The sequence below is a fragment of the Bombina bombina genome, chromosome 6, assembly GCF_027579735.1.
Source record: "Bombina bombina isolate aBomBom1 chromosome 6, aBomBom1.pri, whole genome shotgun sequence".
Classification (NCBI taxonomy): domain Eukaryota; kingdom Metazoa; phylum Chordata; class Amphibia; order Anura; family Bombinatoridae; genus Bombina; species Bombina bombina.
Genome location: NC_069504.1, coordinates 918,240,935 through 918,261,938, shown reverse-complemented (window position 1 = coordinate 918,261,938; position 21,004 = coordinate 918,240,935). Strand labels below are relative to the sequence as shown.

The window sequence follows — 21,004 nt, the reverse complement described above, 5'->3', positions numbered from 1 at the left end:
GCCTCTTATTTGTACCCTTCCGTTAGCATTCAGTGTCCTCTGTAGCTTGGGTATAATTTCCCACAAGTAATAAATACAGCTGTGGACTCTCCCTGTATTTAGAAGGAAAACATAAATTATGACTTGTCAGATAATTTCCTTTGCTTCGATACAGGGAAAGTCCACAACTCCCGCCCGTGCTCTCTGGTGGGCGGCCCTAAATTTAAGTTGTTTTCTTTTGGCACTTTTTTCACCCTGATATTTCTCCTAATGTTCCTTGTTCCCTCGGCAGAATGACTGGGAGATATGGGAAGTGGGGGAGGTATTTAAGCCTTGGTCTGGGGTGTCTTTTACCTCCTCCTGGTGGCCAGGTTCTGTATTTCCACAAGTAATGAATGCAGATGTGGACTCTCCCTGTATCGAAGGAAAGGAAATTATCTGGAAATTATAATCTTTGTATCTCTTGTTAAAAGGAAGAAACATATAATTAGGAGCCGGACTATTTCTGGAACACTATATGGAGGAGTTTTGCAAGAATGCTATCCATTTGCAAGAACACTAATTTCTGTCATGTAGTGCTCCAGATGCCTACCTCTTCAACACAAAATATCATGGGAGCAAAGCAAATTTGATAATAGAAGTAAATTGAAAACTTTTTTTAATGTTATGTTTGTTGCCAACGGTTTAGACACTAATGGCTGTGTGTTGAGTTATTTTGAAGGGACAGCAAATTTACACTGTTATACAGGCTGTACTCTCACTACTTTACATTGTAGCAAAGTGTCATTTCTTCAGTGTTGTCATTGAAAAGATATAATAAAATATTTACAAAAATGTGAAGGGTGTACTCACTTTTGTGAGTTACTGTGTGTATATATATATATATATATATACTGTATATATGTATATGTGTGTGTATAGATATGTGTACATATGTGTTTATATGTGGATATATGTATTTACAGATATATATACACATATAAACACATAAATACATATATAAACATATACAGACATATATTAAAGAGCCCTTTGCAGTTAAAGGGACACTGAACCCATTTTTTTTCTTTCATGATTCAGATAGAACATGAAATGTTAAGCAACATTCTAATTTACTCCTATTATCAAATTTTCTTTATTCTCTTTGTATCTTTATTTGAAATGCAAGAACGTAAGTTTAGATGCCGCCTATTTTAGTGAACAACCTGGGTTGTCCTTGCTGATTTGTGGATAAATAAAAATGTGCTGTTCAGAGTACTGAACTAAGAAAAATGTTTAGATTCCTTCTTTTTCAAATAAAGATAGCAAGAGAACGAAGAAAAATTGATAATAGGAGTAAATTAGAAAGTTGCTTAAAATTTAATGCTCTGTCTGAATCACAAAAGAAAAAATTTGGGTTCAATGTCCCTTTAAGTAGAAGAAAACATGTAAAAGAAAATGTATGCAATATTCATCAGAGAAATGTAGAAATATGTATTTATGAATAAATAGAACATATTCTTGTATCTGAAGAACATTTGAATGTAAAATATTCATATGTTAATGTCTGGTTAGCTCAAATGAGAATATGTTATCGCGTTTGCGCAAGAGTGGGGTGTCAGGTTTTTTTTCCACTCTTCTTTCAACTTCTAGTGCAATTAACGCTCAAGTGAGAGCATCAATTTGCGCTCCACTCGTAATCTGGCCCTTAATCTCAGTTATGTAATTACACTAAAAAGCAATCACTTGAGCAGCTTGTATTAATGCTAAGCATTGCTTGTTTTTGCAATTAGTTGGGGGAAAGTGAGTTATCCATTAATTTTGCATAACTTAATACTCATTAATTGGTATTCAAGATAAATGACTGGTAATGAGTGTTAATTGCACTAGCACTTATAGTGAATATATATATATATATATAGAGAGAGAGAGAGAGAGAGAGAGAGAGTTTCCTTCTGTGTATAGGAAATGGCTAAAGACTCATTATTTATTTATTTTTTTATTTATTTTTTATTTTGATGTAACTATTGTTTAAAATAATCCATTTATGATAAGTAATTTGTCATTTTTTTTAGCAGAATGCATATAATCAAGCCTTTCATTTTTCTCTACATTTTTACCGCAGGTGAAGATGAGGATGAATTTGAGAATTTCATGCTACCAATCACTAGCTCATTTGAAACAGTTGCTCAGATATTTAATAACAGTTTTAAACAGGAAGAGGCTAAGGTAAGATGGTTACATCCTCCACGGGAATTCACAACAATAGATGAAATGTGATGTTTGAAAGCAACAATTAAGTTACAAAATGCTACCCCTTTGGGACAAGGTTGAAATACGATAGTAGGATGTCATTCAGGAAGCAATTGCTGATACATAAGATATTTAATTACTGTTGATATGACTTACATGCGTGGTAAGGTTAAATATCACAATACAGCTGGCATTTGTGCAATCAATGATTAGGTGAGCTTGTATGAAAGGTCATTTGTTCTTTTTGTTATGATACATACATTTTCATGGCTATATCAATAATATAAAAAATACATTGTTATTTATTATTTTTTTATTATTATTATTATTTTTTACAGTGAATTCCATAATCATAACACCTGTGGTTATTTGCAAGTGTTTTCTATATTGTCTTTTAAAAAATAAAAATTAAATATATATATATATATATATATATATATATATATATATATATATATATATATATAAATATATATATATATATATATATATATATATATATATACATATTATACTGTGTGTATATATATATATATATATATATATATATGTGTGTATATATATATATATATATATATATCATGTATATTTGCTTACAGTTAAATTATTCAGCAGTGTAGTTAAATGGACATTGTACTGTTAAAATAAAATGTTCTACTTTATAAGAAGATTTTTCAAACAAATCACTTTGTTTGCTAGGTGTTTTAAGCCTTTGAAAACAAATTCACAAGCACTGGTGCAGTGAATTGATGTTTCAGATAAGCAAATGGATTGTGAGCCAAATGGAAAAGGCATATATACATTATTGCTGGCCATTTTTTAATTTACATCACCTGGAAAAGTGTCAAAAACAGGGAAGAAAGGGAACGTGTTCAAAAATAATATTTTCTAACAAAATTGAACATGTTATTGTTAAATGTATTGTTCCTTAAAGTGCATGTTTTGCAAGATTAATTTATTTAAAATAAATATTGCTTCTATTAGAATATAATGCAGACAGATTCAATTATTTGAAGAAACCAACACTTTGACCGTTAAAGTACGAGTTTCACAATAGAATCACTTGCTTAATTAGGAACATTAAAGAGTAAATGGTTCTGACAGGGAAGATGTAGCCTTTGTTTATGACAGATGTATGGCTCTTGCAGTTTGACACAATATTGGAATCACTAAGAGAGTATACAATTGGGTTAGTCACTCAAAAATATGAGCTGGTTGAAACTATGATGGAGAATCAGAAGAGGAAGGAATTGTGATAACTCGCTAATGCTTACAGATGAATGTGAAGAAAATAATACCTGAGGTTTAACAAAATCTAATGAACAGATGGAAGAAGAAATGCTTATAAGTAGTCTAATAATAAACAAAGGCAGTAGAGTGTTTATATAATAAAATATTGCCTTTTTGCTTAGAATATAGTATTTCAGCTTCAAGCTTAGACCATAAAGAAGTGAATAGAGAGGGTATCAAAAATTTGGAATGGTAATTTTAAAACATTTTTTGTATCAAAGCACCTTTTCCGTCAACAAAAATAAACAGGTGCACATTCTCTTAGGTTATTTTGTAGAATATTATTCACTTGATGTCAGGATTTATAAACAAAAACATAATAATAATAAATGTGTGTTCCCCATGAGTACACTGTGGGTTGCCCATGTATTAAATTATTAAATGTTGTTTTCTTTTTCTTTTTTTTAATTGTAAAAAGCTCAGTATGCATTGTATATACTTCTGCTTTGTGTAGGATTTAGTTTTTGTAAATACGTTGTTTTTTATATGATTGCAAATACATAAATCTTAACTTTATTAAATGACTGGGCATATAGGTGTATATTCGAGTGGGCCCTAGGATATTACAGTCTTAGAGTTAACTGAGTGATTAGGATAACAGATAGCTAAATAATGTTTTTATGTGCTTGTGGGAGCCATATTAGAATTGATTTGACAAGCTAGTTCAGCCATGGCAAGAGTGTGAATTTCCAACACAACATTAAGTTTCATTAGTTAAATCCAAACATAGTAAGAACTATATATCAAAATAACTGCTTAAAAATGTCTAAATGGACAAATACTACGTATAATTTTACTGAATTATATTGAACTTTAAACACCAATGATATGTGAAGAATATTTTTGCTGTTTTCATTCTCTCTCCTGCTTTTTCTTAATGTTTAAAAAATAATCATTTTATAGTGAGGGTTATTTATTTGGAGAAATACTTTTTAAGGGAAAAAATGTATGATTAATTATAAATTCCCTGTTTTGTTAAAACTTCTATGATACATAGATGAAGGCAATCACCATAATGTAATTACTTTAACATTGACATCTACATGTCAACTATTAAATATGTTATTATATTTTCTGGCCAGAGCCCCACCCACTTGTTAAGACTAGATTAGAAATACACTAAGGAAGGTGCATATATTTCTTCTGTTATGTGTGATCAGTCCACGGGTCATCATTACTTCTGGGATATAACTCCTCCCCAACAGGAAATGCAAGAGGATTCACCCAGCAGAGCTGCATATAGCTCCTCCCCTCTACGTCACTCCCAGTCATTCTCTTGCACCCAACGACTAGATAGGATGTGTGAGAGGACTATGGTGATTATACTTAGTTTTTATAACTTCAATCAAAAGTTTGTTATTTTACAATAGCACCGGAGCGTGTTATTGCCTCTCTGGCAGAGTTTGAAGAAGAATCTACCAGAGTTTTTACTATGATTTTAACCGGAGTAGTTAAGATCATATTGCTGTTTCTCGGCCATCTGAGGGAGGTAAAAGCTTCAGATCAGGGGACAGCGGGCAGATGAATCTGCATTGAGGTATGTAGCAGTTTTTATTTTCTGAATGGAATTGATGAGAAAATCCTGCCATACCGTTATAATGACATGTATGTATACTCTACACTTCAGTATTCTGGGGATGGTATTTCACCGGAATTACTCTGTTAAAAGTACATTAAACCTTTTAATAGGTATTTATCATGTTAAACGTTTTTGCTGGAATGTAGAATCGTTTGCATTTTCTGAGGTACTGAGTGAATAAATATTTGGGCATTATTTTTCCACTTGGCAGTTGCTTGTTTTAATTGTGACAGTTTCGTTTCTCTCTCACTGCTGTGTGTGAGGGGGAGGGGCCGTTTTTGGCGCTCTTTGCTACGCATCAAAAATTTCCAGTCAGTTACTCTTGTATTTCCTGCATGATCCGGTTCATCTCTAACAGAACTCAGGGGTCTTCAAATTTCTTTGGAGGGAGGTAGATTCTCTCAGCAGAGCTGTGAGACTTATATATTGACTGTGATTAAAAACGTTGCTCTGTAATTTTTATGTTTCAAATTTAATTATTGTTAATTTACTAATGGGAACAAACCTTTGCTAAAAGTTGTGTTGTTTTTAAGGATTGATGCTATAACTGTCTTTCAGTTCATTATTTCAACTGTCATTTAATCGTTTAGTGTTTCTTTGAGGCACAGTACGTTTTTGTTAAATAAGATTGTAACCAAGTTGCAAGTTTATTGCTAGTGTGTTAACATGTCTGATTCAGAGGAAGATACCTGTGTTATTTGTTCCAATGCCAAGGTGGAGCCCAATAGAAATTTATGTACTAACTGTATTGATGCTACTTTAAATAAAAGCCAATCTGTACAAATTGAACAAATTTCACCAAACAGCGAGGGGAGAGTTATGCCGACTAACTCGCCTCACGTGTCAGTACCTGCATCTCCCGCCCGGGAGGTGCGTGATAATATGGCGCCTAGTACATCTGGGCGGCCATTACAGATAACATTACAGGATATGGCTACTGTTATGACTGAAGTTTTGGCTAAATTACCAGAACTAAGAGGCAAGCGTGATCACTCTGGGGTGAGAACAGAGTGCGCTGATAATACTAGGGCCATGTCTGATACTGCGTCACAGCTTGCAGAGCATGAGGACGGAGAGCTTCATTCTGTGGGTGACGGTTCTGATCCAAACAGATTGGATTCAGATATTTCAAATTTTAAATTTAAATTGGAAAACCTCCGTGTATTACTAGGGGAGGATTTAGCGGCTCTTAATGATTGTAACACTGTTGCAATACCAGAGAAATTGTGTAGGTTGGATAAATACTTTGCGGTACCGGCGAGTACTGACGTTTTTCCTATACCTAAGAGACTAACTGAAATTGTTACTAAGGAGTGGGATAGACCCGGTGTGCCGTTCTCACCCCCTCCAATATTTAGAAAGATGTTTCCAATAGACGCCACCACACGGGACTTATGGCAAACGGTCCCTAAGGTGGAGGGAGCAGTTTCTACTTTAGCTAAGCGTACCACTAGCTAAAGAGGATAGCTGTGCTTTTTCAGATCCAATGGATAAAAAATTAGAGGGTTACCTTAAGAAAATGTTTGTTCAACAAGGTTTTATATTGCAACCCCTTGCATGCATCGCGCCGATTTCGGCTGCGGCAGCATTTTGGATTGAGTCTCTGGAAGAGAACCTTAGTTCAACTACGCTGGACGACATTACGGACAGGCTTAGAGTCCTTAAACTAGCTAATTCATTCATTTCGGAGGCCGTAGTACATTTAACCAAACTTACGGCTAAGAACTCAGGATTCGCCATTCAGGCACGTAGGGCGCTGTGGCTAAAATCCTGGTCAGCTGATGTAACTTCTAAGTCCAAATTACTTAATATACCTTTCAAGGGGCAAACTTTATTTGGGCCCGGTTTGAAAGAAATTATCGCTGACATCACAGGAGGTAAGGGCCACGCCCTGCCTCAAGACAAAGCCAAAGCTAAGGCTAGAAAGTCTAATTTTCGTCCCTTTCGGAATTTCAAAGCAGGAACAGCATCAACTTCCACTGCACCAAAACAGGAAGGAGCTGTTGCTCGTTACAGACAAGGCTGGAAACCTAACCAGTCCTGGAACAAGGGCAAGCAGGCCAGGAAACCTGCTGCTGCCCCAAAGACAGCATGAACCGAGGACCCCCGATCCGGGACCGGATCTAGTGGGGGGCAGACTCTCTCTCTTCGCCCAGGCTTGGGCAAGAGATGTTCAGGATCCCTGGGCGCTAGAGATCATATCTCAGGGATACCTTCTAGACTTCAAATTCTCTCCCCCAAGAGGGAGATTTCATCTGTCAAGGTTGTCAACAAACCAGATAAAGAAAGAAGCGTTTCTACGCTGTGTACAAGATCTGTTATTAATGGGAGTGATCCATCCGGTTCCGCGGTCGGAACAAGGACAAGGGTTTTACTCAAACCTGTTTGTGGTTCCCAAAAAAGAGGGAACTTTCAGGCCAATCTTGGATTTAAAGATCCTAAACAAATTCCTAAGAGTTCCATCGTTCAAAATGGAAACTATTCGGACAATCTTACCCATGATCCAAAAGGGTCAGTACATGACCACAGTGGATTTAAAGGATGCTTACCTTCACATACCGATTCACAAAGATCATTACCGGTATCTAAGGTTTGCCTTCTTAGACAGGCATTACCAGTTTGTAGCTCTTCCATTCGGATTGGCTACGGCTCCAAGAATCTTCACAAAGGTTCTGGGTGCCCTTCTGGCGGTACTAAGACCGCGAGGAATTTCGGTAGCTCCGTACCTAGACGACATTCTGATACAAGCTTCAAGCTTTCAAACTGCCAAGTCTCATACAGAGTTAGTTCTGGCATTTCTAAGGTCGCATGGATGGAAAGTGAACGAAAAGAAGAGTTCTCTTTTTCCTCTCACAAGAGTTCCATTCTTGGGGACTCTTATAGATTCTGTAGAAATGAAGATTTATCTGACAGAAGACAGATTAACAAAGCTTCTAAATGCATGCCGTGTCCTTCATTCCATTCAACTCCCGTCAGTAGCTCAATGCATGGAGGTGATCGGCTTAATGGTAGCAGCAATGGACATAGTTCCCTTTGCACGTCTACATCTCAGACCGCTGCAATTGTGCATGCTGAGTCAGTGGAATGGGGATTACTCAGACTTGTCCCCTACTCTGAATCTGGATCAAGAGACCAGAAACTCTCTTCTATGGTGGCTTTCTCGGCCACATCTGTCCAGGGGGATGCCATTCAGCAGGCCGGACTGGACAATTGTAACAACAGACGCCAGCCTACTAGGTTGGGGCGCTGTCTGGAATTCTCTGAAGGCTCAGGGACAATGGAATCAGGAGGAAAGTCTCCTGCCAATAAACATTCTGGAATTGAGAGCAGTTCTCCATGCCCTTCTGGCTTGGCCCCAGTTAAAAACTCGGGGGTTCATCAGGTTTCAGTCTGACAACATCACGACTGTAGCTTACATCAACCATCAAGGAGGGACAAGAAGCTCCCTAGCAATGATGGAAGTATCAAAGATAATTCACTGGGCAGAGTCTCACTCTTGCCACCTGTCAGCAATCCACATCCCGGGAGTGGAGAACTGGGAGGCGGATTTCTTGAGTCGCCAGACTTTTCATCCGGGGGAGTGGGAACTTCATCCGGAGGTCTTTGCCCAAATACTTCGACGTTGGGGCAAACCAGAGATAGATCTCATGGCGTCTCGCCAGAACGCCAAACTTCCTCGCTACGGGTCCAGATCCAGGGATCCGGGAGCGGTTCTGATAGATGCTTTGACAGCACCTTGGAACTTCGGGATGGCTTATGTGTTTCCACCCTTCCCGCTGCTCCCTCGATTGATTGCCAAAATCAAACAGGAGAGAGCATCAGTGATTCTAATAGCGCCTGCATGGCCACGCAGGACTTGGTATGCAGATCTAGTGGACATGTCATCCTGTCCGCCTTGGTCTCTACCTCTAAGACAGGACCTTCTGATACAGGGTCCATTCAAACATCAAAATCTAACTTCTCTGAAGCTGACTGCTTGGAAATTGAACGCTTGATTTTATCAAAACGTGGTTTTTCTGAGTCGGTTATTGATACCCTGATACAGGCTAGGAAGCCTGTTACCAGAAGGATTTACCATAAGATATGGCGTAAATACCTATACTGGTGCGAATCCAAAGGTTACTCCTGGAGTAAGGTTAGGATTCCTAGGATATTGTCCTTTCTACAAGAAGGTTTAGAAAAGGGTTTATCGGCTAGCTCATTAAAGGGACAGATCTCAGCTCTGTCCATCTTGTTACACAGGCGTCTGTCAGAAAATCCAGACGTCCAGGCCTTTTGTCAGGCTTTAGCTAGGATCAAGCCTGTGTTTAAAACTGTTGCTCCGCCATGGAGTTTAAACTTAGTTCTTAACGTTTTACAGGGTGTTCCGTTTGAACCCCTTCATTCCATTGATATAAAATTGTTATCTTGGAAAGTTCTGTTTTTAATGGCTATTTCCTCGGCTCGAAGAGTCTCTGAGTTATCAGCCTTACATTGTGATTCTCCTTATCTGATTTTTCACTCAGACAAGGTAGTTCTGCGTACTAAACCTGGGTTCTTACCTAAGGTAGTCACTAACAGGAATATCAATCAAGAGATTGTTGTTCCATCCTTGTGTCCAAATCCTTCTTCAAAGAAGGAACGTCTTCTACACAATCTGGATGTAGTTCGTGCCCTCAAGTTCTACTTGCAGGCAACTAAGGATTTTCGACAAACGTCTTCCCTGTTTGTCGTGTACTCTGGTCAGAGGAGAGGTCATAAGGCTTCGGCTACCTCTCTCTCCTTCTGGCTTCGTAGCATAATTCGTTTAGCCTATGAGACTGCTGGACAGCAGCCTCCTGAAAGAATTACAGCTCATTCTACTAGAGCTGTGGCTTCCACTTGGGCCTTTAAGAATGAGGCCTCTGTTGAACAGATTTGCAAGGCTGCAACTTGGTCTTCGCTTCATACTTTTTCCAAATTTTACAAATTTGACACTTTTGCTTCTTCGGAGGCTATTTTTGGGAGAAAGGTTCTTCAGGCAGTGGTTCCTTCTGTATAATGATCCTGCCTATCCCTCCCGTCATCCGTGTACTTTTGCTTTGGTATTGGTATCCCAGAAGTAATGATGACCCGTGGACTGATCACACATAACAGAAGAAAACATAATTTATGCTTACCTGATAAATTCCTTTCTTCTGTTGTGTGATCAGTCCACGGCCCGCCCTGTTTTAAGGCAGGTAAATATCTTTTAAATTATACTCCAGTCACCACTTCACCCTTGGTTTCTCCTTTCTCGTTGATTCTTGGTCGAATGACTGGGAGTGACGTAGAGGGGAGGAGCTATATGCAGCTCTGCTGGGTGAATCCTCTTGCATTTCCTGTTGGGGAGGAGTTATATCCCAGAAGTAATGATGACCCGTGGACTGATCACACAACAGAAGAAAGGAATTTATCAGGTAAGCATAAATTATGTTTTTTTGGATCTCCCATGAAATGCACTTGGATCACTATCAGACTGCTGTGACCCTGCCATAAAAAGACCTCATAACACAACACTTAGACAAGTAGTAGACTTGTGGAAGAGCCATTCATCTCTGAATGAGCTAGATACAATAATGACTGAAACTGGAGTAATGGTGGAGTCAAAGTCAACAATTTCAGTCATACCAAGAGCTCTGCCTAAATCTGTAATTATGGAAAAGGTGGCAAAAAAGAGCACATTATTTAAAAAGAATGATCTGGGAATTGAATATGAGTTTGACAAATAAAAGTGTGGTAGATTTTTTTTAATCAGCTTTAAAAATGTCCTTTCAGCAAAATAATCATCCTGAGCACTAGGCCCATTCACTTTGAATAAACAAAAAAAGAAAAAAAGTAATTGTCCTTCAGTGAGTCAAGTCTTATTCTCAATCCCACTGAGAGCCTTTGTCCCATTTGAATTTTGCAGCCTACCTCTAATCTGTTTTATTAACCTAAAGCAAATTGGACCAAAAAAAAAGGATCAAAATCACTAGATACTGGTTCAAATGGCAGTGGATGTCTATTTAATACCTTGCTAGATAGAATAGATGTCCTACAATAAGGGCCGTTCTTAGACTTCCCAACTGCCCACTTTTGTTCAACTAACATTCACCTAAAAAAAAATAAAGTAATATATTCTATTGAAGTAAGGGGTAAGATGGGCCTGGAACACATTTGTACTTGTGGACATGTTGGTATGATTGTTTATTATCTATAAAGCATTGGTATTTTTGCATCTCTATGCAGATGGTTATAATTGTGGTCGTTCGCCCAGAAGAAATCGTTAAAATACAGAGCCTATAGTAATTCCTAAATATAATTAATCCACCAATTTAAATAGTTTTAGACATCAATGCATTCAGAAATCTCTGTGTAACATGTTCTGTTTCCATAATCTATTGTATACCTGCCCCTGAGATACCCCTTAAAGCTGTTATTGCTGTAAAAAAATAATTTTGTTATTAACTTGTAGGAAAAAAGGAAGCCTATCTTATGGTGATAAAAGTTTCGGACAAAATATGAAACTACTGTAGGAAGATTTGTGATATTTGTCTAATACATATATGTTATAGATGGTTTATTTTAGGATGTTTTTGTTGTTTTTATCATTTATCAAACTTTATACTAAAATGCCCTAAATGTAAAAGGATAATCATAACTCATGTAACTTTATTGTTCACATGTTAAGCACACTCACACATCAGTAATATTGGACACCTTTTTCTTTCACAGCCATTTGCTTGGAGTTAATGAACATGATAATTTGCGAGAGCTTTACATTTTTGCATTTTTTACACAGTTTTACAGTTACACAAAATATATTTAAAAAAGCACTCAACAATAATATAGACTAGAACAATGCAGCTACATCACAAATGTAAATATCTTGCTTTTTATCAGGCACCCTAACCTGTAGCACATTTTACATCTAAAAAAATAGGAAATATTACTGATCTGTGAGTGTGCACAGCTTCTATCACAGGCTGTGAGAATACCAGAGCTCCAAGAGGCGGAGCTTCAGTATCTTTATTTTAAAAAGAAAATTGGCATAAAAAGAGCTTTCAGTGGATAACAGTTTCAGCTAGCTATTTGTTCACAGAATTATGACATTATTGTAAATTAACCCAATTATTTAAAAAAAAGTATATACAATACTAAATAGCACAGGCCCCAAAAACCTTTCTAACTATAGAAAAACTCAAAAATTGTTTATTGGCATTCTCTGATTCAAATGAGATCGCACATGTATATATTTTTCATTATTTTTAATCATTTTAAAGTTTTTATCTGCTGCTATGTATACCACATTATAAAGTGATGCAATGGGGTAACTCTTGTTTAGTATAGCAGAACTGCCCAAATCTTTATAAAGTAGACAACTCAAGGTATTGATCTAGGCCCATTTTGGCATATTTTATGAAATCATTTGGCAGTCAGATATATGCAAATTGTGATTATAATAAAAAAAAATCATTAGCTTTTTCACAAACTTTGGGATTCTCATGGAAATTATTTACATATTGTGCAGTCATAAGACAAATGCTTGCAAAAGGTTTCTCTGGGATCCCCTGTGTAGATAATTTGCAGACATTTATTGGTCTACCATTGCTTTTGGTAATCAGAAGGCCGCTAAATGCACCTGCACACCGCACATCTTGAAAGTGGATTTTTAGACACATTATGGCAAAATGTGCATGTCCCATTTGGAATGAAAGTTGACCCCCAAAACTATATGTATTTCTTCTTAAAGACACAATGAGTCCACGGATCATCTTCATTACTTATGGGATATTCACTTCCTGGTCAGCAGGAGAGGCAAATAGCACCACAGCAGAGCTGTTAAATAGCTCCTCCCTTCCCTCCCACCCCGGTCATTCTCTTTGCCTACATTTGTGATAGCAGCAGGTAAAGTGAGGTGTTAGTTTAGATTCTTCAATCAAGAGTTTTTTATTTTATAAGTAGTGCCAGAGCATGCTACTTTGTTCTGGGGTGTAGGCTAGTCCATATCAGTCTCTGCAGTAGAGCTCTGGTGGGACATAATTCTCACTGCGCCTCCCATTTTCAGCTGCCCCATATCCTTCAGCCTGAGATCCATACTAACTCAGCATTGCTTATCTCTCAGGCCAATGTGAGGGAGAGGACCTCTCAAGCTTGGGAACTGCCCTACTGCCAGGCAGTGTTTGAGGTAAGTGCTGCCTTTTTCAGGGATCTAAGGCGTCTGTGTTTGTTTCATTAGCATTACGGTACATAAGGAGTTAATGGTAAACCTTACTTATGTGGGGACAGTTTCAGACTTTCAGAAAGGAAGTCTTACTTGGGCAGTGATATGGTGCAGGCACTGGGGCTGGAGTTATGTTGCTAAGTTTATTTTCACTAAAATGGAGGGCTCTGGTGGTTTCACTTTTGTTTTTTCCCTGAGAGGGAAGCAGAGACTTGCAGCACGCCCACGAGGGGCAGGACTTCCTGTTTTTGGAGCCTCTGCTTGTAGCACTATTTCCAAGCAGTTGCAGGTCTTCAGATGTGCTGTAATTGGGTTTATCTGGGCTAGAGCAGCATGTAGAACACTTTTCATGCACTTTTAGCACAGATGCAGTCCTAGTTTGGTTTTTCTGGCAGGTTGCAGTAACGGATCGTTTCTACAAGGGATCCGGTAGCATTGGTTAAGGTAGGAGCACATCAGCAGGTTGCTGTGGTGCAGAGGTTTAATTATTGCTTACATTTTCTAACTGTTTTGTAACTACAGCAAAATTGTCAGTGTGTCAAGAGAAAGAAAAAAAGTTTAAATTTAAAGAGACGGTAACGGTTTTTGATCATTTTATTTTATTGTTATTCCCAGTATTTTTTCTGCTCAATACCAATATTTTATGTGAAAAAATGGACCAATATGAGGTGCAAGCTGTCACATGTGCTTTATGTCTTGATGCCAATGTGGAACCACCAATGCCTTTCTGTCCTACATGTATTGAAAAGACTGTGAAATTTAGGGATAACATGTTTGCTGAGCTAATTTCCTCTCAGACAGATGTTGTCCAAGAGTCCTTTGATGAGGGTCAATTTCTGCAGCAACTTTCTCCCCAAGTGTCCCAAAAATTATTGCCCTCACCAGTAGTGCCCTGCACGTCTACTGTAGTACCTTATGGAATTTCACTACAGGGCATAGCTTCTCTTATGTCTACTACTATCTCTGATGCTCTGTCTGCCTTTCCAATGTTGCAGGGCCATCACAACAGAAAGTACATTTTTGCAGTTAGCAAGGTTTCTGATTCTGTGGTAGCTATCTCTGAAGTCTCTTCTCACAGATCTGAGGAAGAGGTTCCTGCTCTGGCATCTGAAGGAGAAATCTCAGATTCGGAGGAGGTGTTACCTTTGACCGACTCAGAAGTGGTATCTTTCAGGTTTGAACTGGAACATCTTCGTCTCTTACTTAGAGAGGTTTTAATTACCCTAGATGATACTGACTCCACATTGATTGTTGTCCCCCCAAAGTCTAGCAAATTAGACAGATATTATGAGGTACCTTCCTTTACAGATGTTTTTCCAGTTCCTAAGAAGGCCTCTGAAATTATTAATAGAGAATGGGAGAGACCTGGTATTCCTTTCTCTCCTTCTCCTATTTTCAAGAAGATGTTTTCTATAGCTGACTCAGTTAAAGAGGTTTGGCAAACTGTTCCTAAGGTAGAAGGAGCTGTTTCAACCTTGGCTAAGAGAACTACTATCCCTATAGAGGATAGCTGTGCTTTTAAAGATCCGACGGACAAAAAATTAGAGGGTCTACTCAAGAAAATTTATGTTCACCAGGGTATGCAGTGGCAACCGGCGGTCTGTATAACTACCGTCACGAGTGCGGCAGCCTACTGGTTTGATGCTCTGGTTGATGCCCTCAGGCGAGAAACTCCCTTGGACGAGATCCAGGACAGGATAAAGGCTTTTAAGCTAGCTAATGCCCTTATCTCGGATGTTACCCTTCAAGTTATTAAGTTGGGGGCCAAAATTTGAGGCTTCTTTATCTTGGCTCGTAGGGCCTTATGGCTGAAACCTTGGTCTGCAGACGTTTCATCTATGTCAAAGCTTCTAGCTGTCCCTTACAAGGGGAAGACCCTGTTTGGTCCTGAGCTGAAAGAGATTATTTCTGACATTACGGGAGGCAAGGGTCACCTTCTCCCTCAGGACAAAAAGATTAGACAAAAAGAAAGACAAAGTAATTTTCGTTCCTTTCGCAACTTCAAGGGATTCTTTTCCTCTTCTCCCTCAACTAAGCAGGAACAAGCTAAATCTTGGAGACCCGCCCAATCTTGGAATAAGGGTAAGCAATCCAAGAAGGCGGCCAATGACTCCAAGACAGCATGAAGGTCTTGCCCCTGATCCGGGACAAATGGATCTGGTAGGGGGCAGACTTTCTTTTTTCGCTCAAGCCTGGGTTTGGGATGTTCAGGATCCCTGGGCTATAGAAATAGTGTCTCAGGGATACAAGCTGGAGTTCAAAATTTGTCCTCCCAGGGGCAGGTTTTTAATTTCAAGGTTATCTGCAGACCAGACAAAAAGAGAGGCATTCTTACATTGTGTAGAAGACCTCTTAGCTCTGGGAGTGATCGTTCCCGTTCCACCTCAAGATCAAGGTATGGGATTCTATTCCACTCTGTTTGTGGTTCCTAAGAAAGAAGGAACCTTCAGACCAATTCTAGACCTCAAGAGTCTAAACAAGTTTCTCAGAGTACCATCCTTCAAGATGGAAACTATTTGTTCCATCCTTCCCTTGATCCAGGAGGGTCAGTTTATGACAACAGTAAATTTAAAGGATGCGTACCTGCATGTTCCCATTCACAGGGATCATAACAGGTTCTTAAGGTTTGCCTTTCTAGACAAGCATTTCCACTTCCTTTCGGTCTTGCCACGGCTCCCAGAATCTTCACAAAGGTTCTGGGGTCTCTTCTTGCGGTGCTTCGTTCAAGAGGCATTGTGGTGGTGCCGTATCTGGACGATATCCTAGTTCAGGCGCTGTCCTTTCACCTAGCAAAATCTCACACTGACCTGGTAGTGGCTTTCGTAAGGTCACACGGGTGGAAGGTGAATCTAGAAAAGAGCTCTTTAGTTCCTCATACAAGAGTGACCTTTCTAGGGACCATCATAGACTGTCTATAAAGATTTTTCTGACAGAAGTCAGGAAATTAAAGATCATCAATACTTGTCGAGCTCTGCAATCTTCTTCTCGTCCTTCTGTGGCCCAGTGCATGGAGTTAATAGGTCTGATGGTAGCGGCAATGGACATCATCCTGTTTGCTCGCTTTCATCTCAGAGCTCTGCAGTTGGACATGCTCAAACAATGGAACGGAGATTATTTTGATTTGTCCCCTCGACTTCTATTGACACAGGAGACAAGGGAGTCTCTTCTTTGGTGGTTGTCCGTAGATCATCTCTCCCAGGGAATATGTTTTTGCATACCATCCTGGGAGATTGTGACAACAGATGCCAGCCTTCAGGGGTGGGGAGCAGTTTGGGGTTCCTTAAGGGCTCAGGGGATATGGTCTCAGACAGAGTCTCTTTTGCCCATAAACATTCTGGAACTGAGAGCGATCTACAATGCTCTCCTGACCTGGCCTCAACTAGCTTCGGTTCAGTTTATCAGGTTCCAGATGGACAACATAACGTCAGTGGCCTACATCAATCATCAGGGAGGAACAAGGAGTTCCTTGGCAATGACAGAGCTTTCCAAAATAATTCAGTGGGCGGAGGCCCATTCTTGTTGTCTGTCGGCAATCCACATCCCAGAGTGGGACAACTGGGAGGCGGATTTTCTGAGCAGACAGACCTTTCATCCGGGGGAGTGGGAACTTCATCCGGACGTGTTCTCCAGTCTGATCCTCAAATGGGTTCAGCCGGAGTTGGATCTCATGGCATCCAGGCAGAATGCCAAACTTCCCAGGTACTGGTCGAGATCCAGAGATCCTCAGGCAAAGCTGATAGATGCTCTGGCGGCCCCTTGGTCCTTCAATCTAGCATATCTGTTTCCTCCGTTTGCTCTCCTTCCGCGAGTGATTGCCCGGATTAAACAGGAAAGGGCTTCAGTGATTCTCATAGCACCGGCCTGACCTTGCAGAATCTGGTATGCAGACCGGGTGGAGATGTCGTCTCTACCTCCTTGGAGGCTTCCGCTTCGAAAGGACCTTCTGATTCAGGGACCCTTCCATCATCCAAATCTAGATTCTCTGAAGCTGACTGCTTGGAGATTGAATGGTTGATTCTAGCCAATCAAGGTTTTTCTGACTCAGTCATAGACACTTTGATTCAGGCTCGTAAGCCTGTCACTAGAAAGATTTTTCACAAGATTTGGCGTAAATACCTTTATTGGTGTGAATCCAAGGGCTACTCCTGGAGTAGAGTTAGGAGTCCTAGGATTTTATCTTTTCTCCAGGAAGGATTGGAGAAAGGATTATCTGCAAGTTCTTTAAAGGGTCAAATTTCAGCATTATCTATACTGTTACACAAGCGTCTAGCTGATGTCCCTGATGTTCAGTCGTTTTGTCAGGCCTTAACCAGAAATAGGCATGTGTTTAGACCAGTTACTCCTCCATGGAGTCTTAATTTAGTTCTCAAGGTTCTTCAAGGGGTACCGTTTGAACCTATGCATTCCTTAGATATCAAGTTGTTATCTTGGAAGGTTTTATTTTTGGTAGCGATTTCTTCTGCTCGTAGAGTGTCTGAGCTTTCAGCATTACAATGTGAGCCCCCTTACCTTATTTTTCATGCAGATAAGGTTGTCTTACGTACAAAATTTGGATTTCTTCCCAAGGTTGTTTCTGATCGGAACATTAATCAGGAAATTGTTGTACCTTCCTTGTGTCTTAATCCTTCTAAGAAGGAGAGGCTCTTGCACAATTTGGATGTAGTTCATGCTTTAAAGTTTTATTTACAGGCGACTAAAGACTTTCGCCAGTCTTCCTCTTTGTTTGTCATGGATATAACAATAGAGGAAAAAGACAATGATAAAACGTGAAAAGGTTTTTAATATCAGCTGCCCTTTTATTACATGTACTGAGGTAGTATGTACTGGCAGAACCACTGCTTACAATTTGGTTTTGACAAATCTTGCAAAATAGACCTTATACAATGTATGCCTACAAGACAGCACTTTAACATGTAATTATTTAAAATACCTTCATGTCAATTAATTTTAAATGACAAAGTTTTCAATAAATGTTTTTAACTGAGTTACATAATAATTTTTTTGATTCCCTTTAAAGAGCCGCAAAAAGATAGGCAAGAACACACCATAAAACTGTTTATAAAAGCTTGTTATAAACCCATCGGGTCTCGGAGCCTTATGGGCCTGTAGTGACCGAATCACCCCTTGAATTTCCTCTAGCCAAAAGGGTTGTGAAAGAAGCTCCACTGCTTCTTGTGACAATCATGGAAGTGGAACCAAGCTAAAACACATCTGAATGGCTTCAACAGAGGCCTGAGTGTCAGTGGAAGAGGTAGATAAGTTGTATAGCGATCTGTATCAGATTGCAAAGGTTTTACCAATATCACAGGGAGCAGTGAGGGTGTTCCCACGCACACAGAGAAATGGGATACAACTAGATCCCGTCCTCTTATGCAATTTGTACACTAAGAGTCTATCTGATCTGTTGCCCTTGTGGTAAAGCAGCTGTCTGATCCAGAGAAGAGATTCCTGAACTCTTTTCAATTCTATCTTCACAATAGCAGATTGAATCTTACCAATTTCATCTGCAAGCTCCACAGAGTGTGAATCCTTATTGCAGCGTTCAAAAGGGCATAACCGGCAATATAAATGTTCCAGTGAGGACCCTTTATGTTATATAAAGGAGGCCATGCATTTAATACATACTCCATGTAGATATGCATTGAGGGAAACCCAGAGTACTTTAAGGTCAACTTGATGCTGGTCATTAAAAGATAGTCTTACCTCTTTAGCATCAGATATAGAAAAGGAGCTATTTCTGTTAAGAGTCCAAGAATCACAGAAGATATAGTCTATGTGAGAATAAGACCCATATGGCTTAGAAAAAATGTAATCTCTATGTTGCATATTTAAGTACCTCCAAATATCAAACAGATTGAATTTTCAAACAAGGTCTTGAATGGACTGGGACTGAGCCATCACTGCAGGGTCATTTTCCCTACCTTCAGGTATCTTCTAGTCCCATGTGATTCTTCAGCCAAAGGTGCTCCAAAGCTGCGTTTGCAGCTTCTTACATTAAGTCAAAAGTGTCAACAGATAAGTCTCTATGCAGAAGAATAAGGGGTTCTTCAGATTTGCAGGTATAGGAGGCCCCACCTGTACCAGACAATGGACAAACTTCAAAAGTATAGGAAGCCCCTGAAGCCAATGGGTTTCCTGGGCCAATACAACATTGGCCTTATAATGGAGGGCACAATTTAAGAATAAACTATGTTTAGTTAGGGGATTTGATTCCTGCACATTCAAGTCTTAGGTTTTAAGGGTAGCCATAAGTTAAAAAAGAATAAAGAGCACGAAAAAATACACTGAGCGGACAAAAGAGCATATATAGGGCTAGATTACAAGTGGCACGCTAACTGTTGCGAGCAACATCTCTTTTTCCTCTGCTTTGTATATCTATTCCTATAGATATATAGGTATAGATATGTATTTTACATTAACATTATATATATATATATATATATATATATATATATATATATATATATATATATATATATGTATATATATACGTATATATACACACATAAATATTTAATAATAAAGTACAATGCATTGTTTTCTATGTTCCTATGGAATGTAAAATATGTGTTCGTGATTTAGAACTAACGTGGTCGGGCGGGGGGCGCAGCTTGGTAGCAACCATGATGGTCGCATAAATCCGGAGCTCGGCATGTAAAGTCTCGAGACCACTACCTGGGGCCAGTTACATCCCTATGGAACATAATCTAGCATTATGCTAGGAAGGGGGACATAGATTACACCTGGAGAGACTCCTAACAAGACGGCACTTTACAACAAGAGACCCGGTGCTGGAAATCACAGAGCCGCACTAAACACACTGTGGGCGCCATCTTGCCGAGCTACTTACACATCTGACTATAGTGCTTATATAGCGGTCTCCTATCTATACCACCACTGGACTCCAGAAGGTGAGCGGGGACATTTAGCGGAGTTGGTGAGAATGTAACAGGGACTTACGATCCCTCACATAGTAGAGGAGTCACAGCAGGGCCCTACGCAGCAGACGGGTACTAAACAGCAACGCTGATATAGGAATGCACGGCCATAACAAAAGCTGCAGGAGACAGAGCTGGACACATTTAAAGGGGCTGGAGTCTGTTATAGAGCAGCTAGTCACTGGTGTACCTTATCATAACACTGCAAGAATACTGCCATATTACGGCTACTAATTAAATAAGAGGCACATTACTGAACTCAATACAGTGAACCAGCACACACTTCAATAATCACAGGTGTGGACTACACCCCACCTTCCTTTTACTCCTAAGGATCTAGGAGACAGGCAAACATATGTCTCCCTATCCTAGACTACCACAACTTTTCTTCTGTTATGTGTGATCAGTCCACGGGTCATCATTACTTCTGGGATATTATCTGCTCCCCTACAGGAAGTGCAAGAGGATTCACCCAGCAGAGTTGCTATATAGCTCCTCCCCTCTACGTCACCCCCAGTCATTCTCTTGCACCCAAAGACTAGATAGGAGGTGTGAGAGGACTATGGTGATTATACTTAGTTTTTATAACTTCAATCAAAAGTTTGTTATTTTACAATAGCACCGGAGCGTGTTATTACTTCTCTGGCAGAGTTTGAAGAAGAATCTACCAGAGTTTTTCTTATGATTTTAACCGGAGTAGTTAAGATCATATTGCTGTTTCTCGGCCATCTGAGGGAGGTAAAAGCTTCAGATCAGGGGACAACGGGCAGTTGAATCTGCATT

General features: G+C 39.3%; 1 protein-coding gene across 1 annotated transcript in view; it reads left to right on the top strand.

The window, feature by feature from the left end:
- The window catches only part of RANBP17 (RAN binding protein 17), a 1,312,934-nt gene that overhangs the window by 771,397 nt on the left and 520,533 nt on the right, over positions 1-21,004 (top strand). Inside the window, exon 19 of the mRNA XM_053718559.1 lies at positions 2,084-2,187. Within this exon, the coding sequence (XP_053574534.1) occupies positions 2,084-2,187 (104 nt within the window). The remainder of the gene's footprint in view (positions 1-2,083; positions 2,188-21,004) is intronic.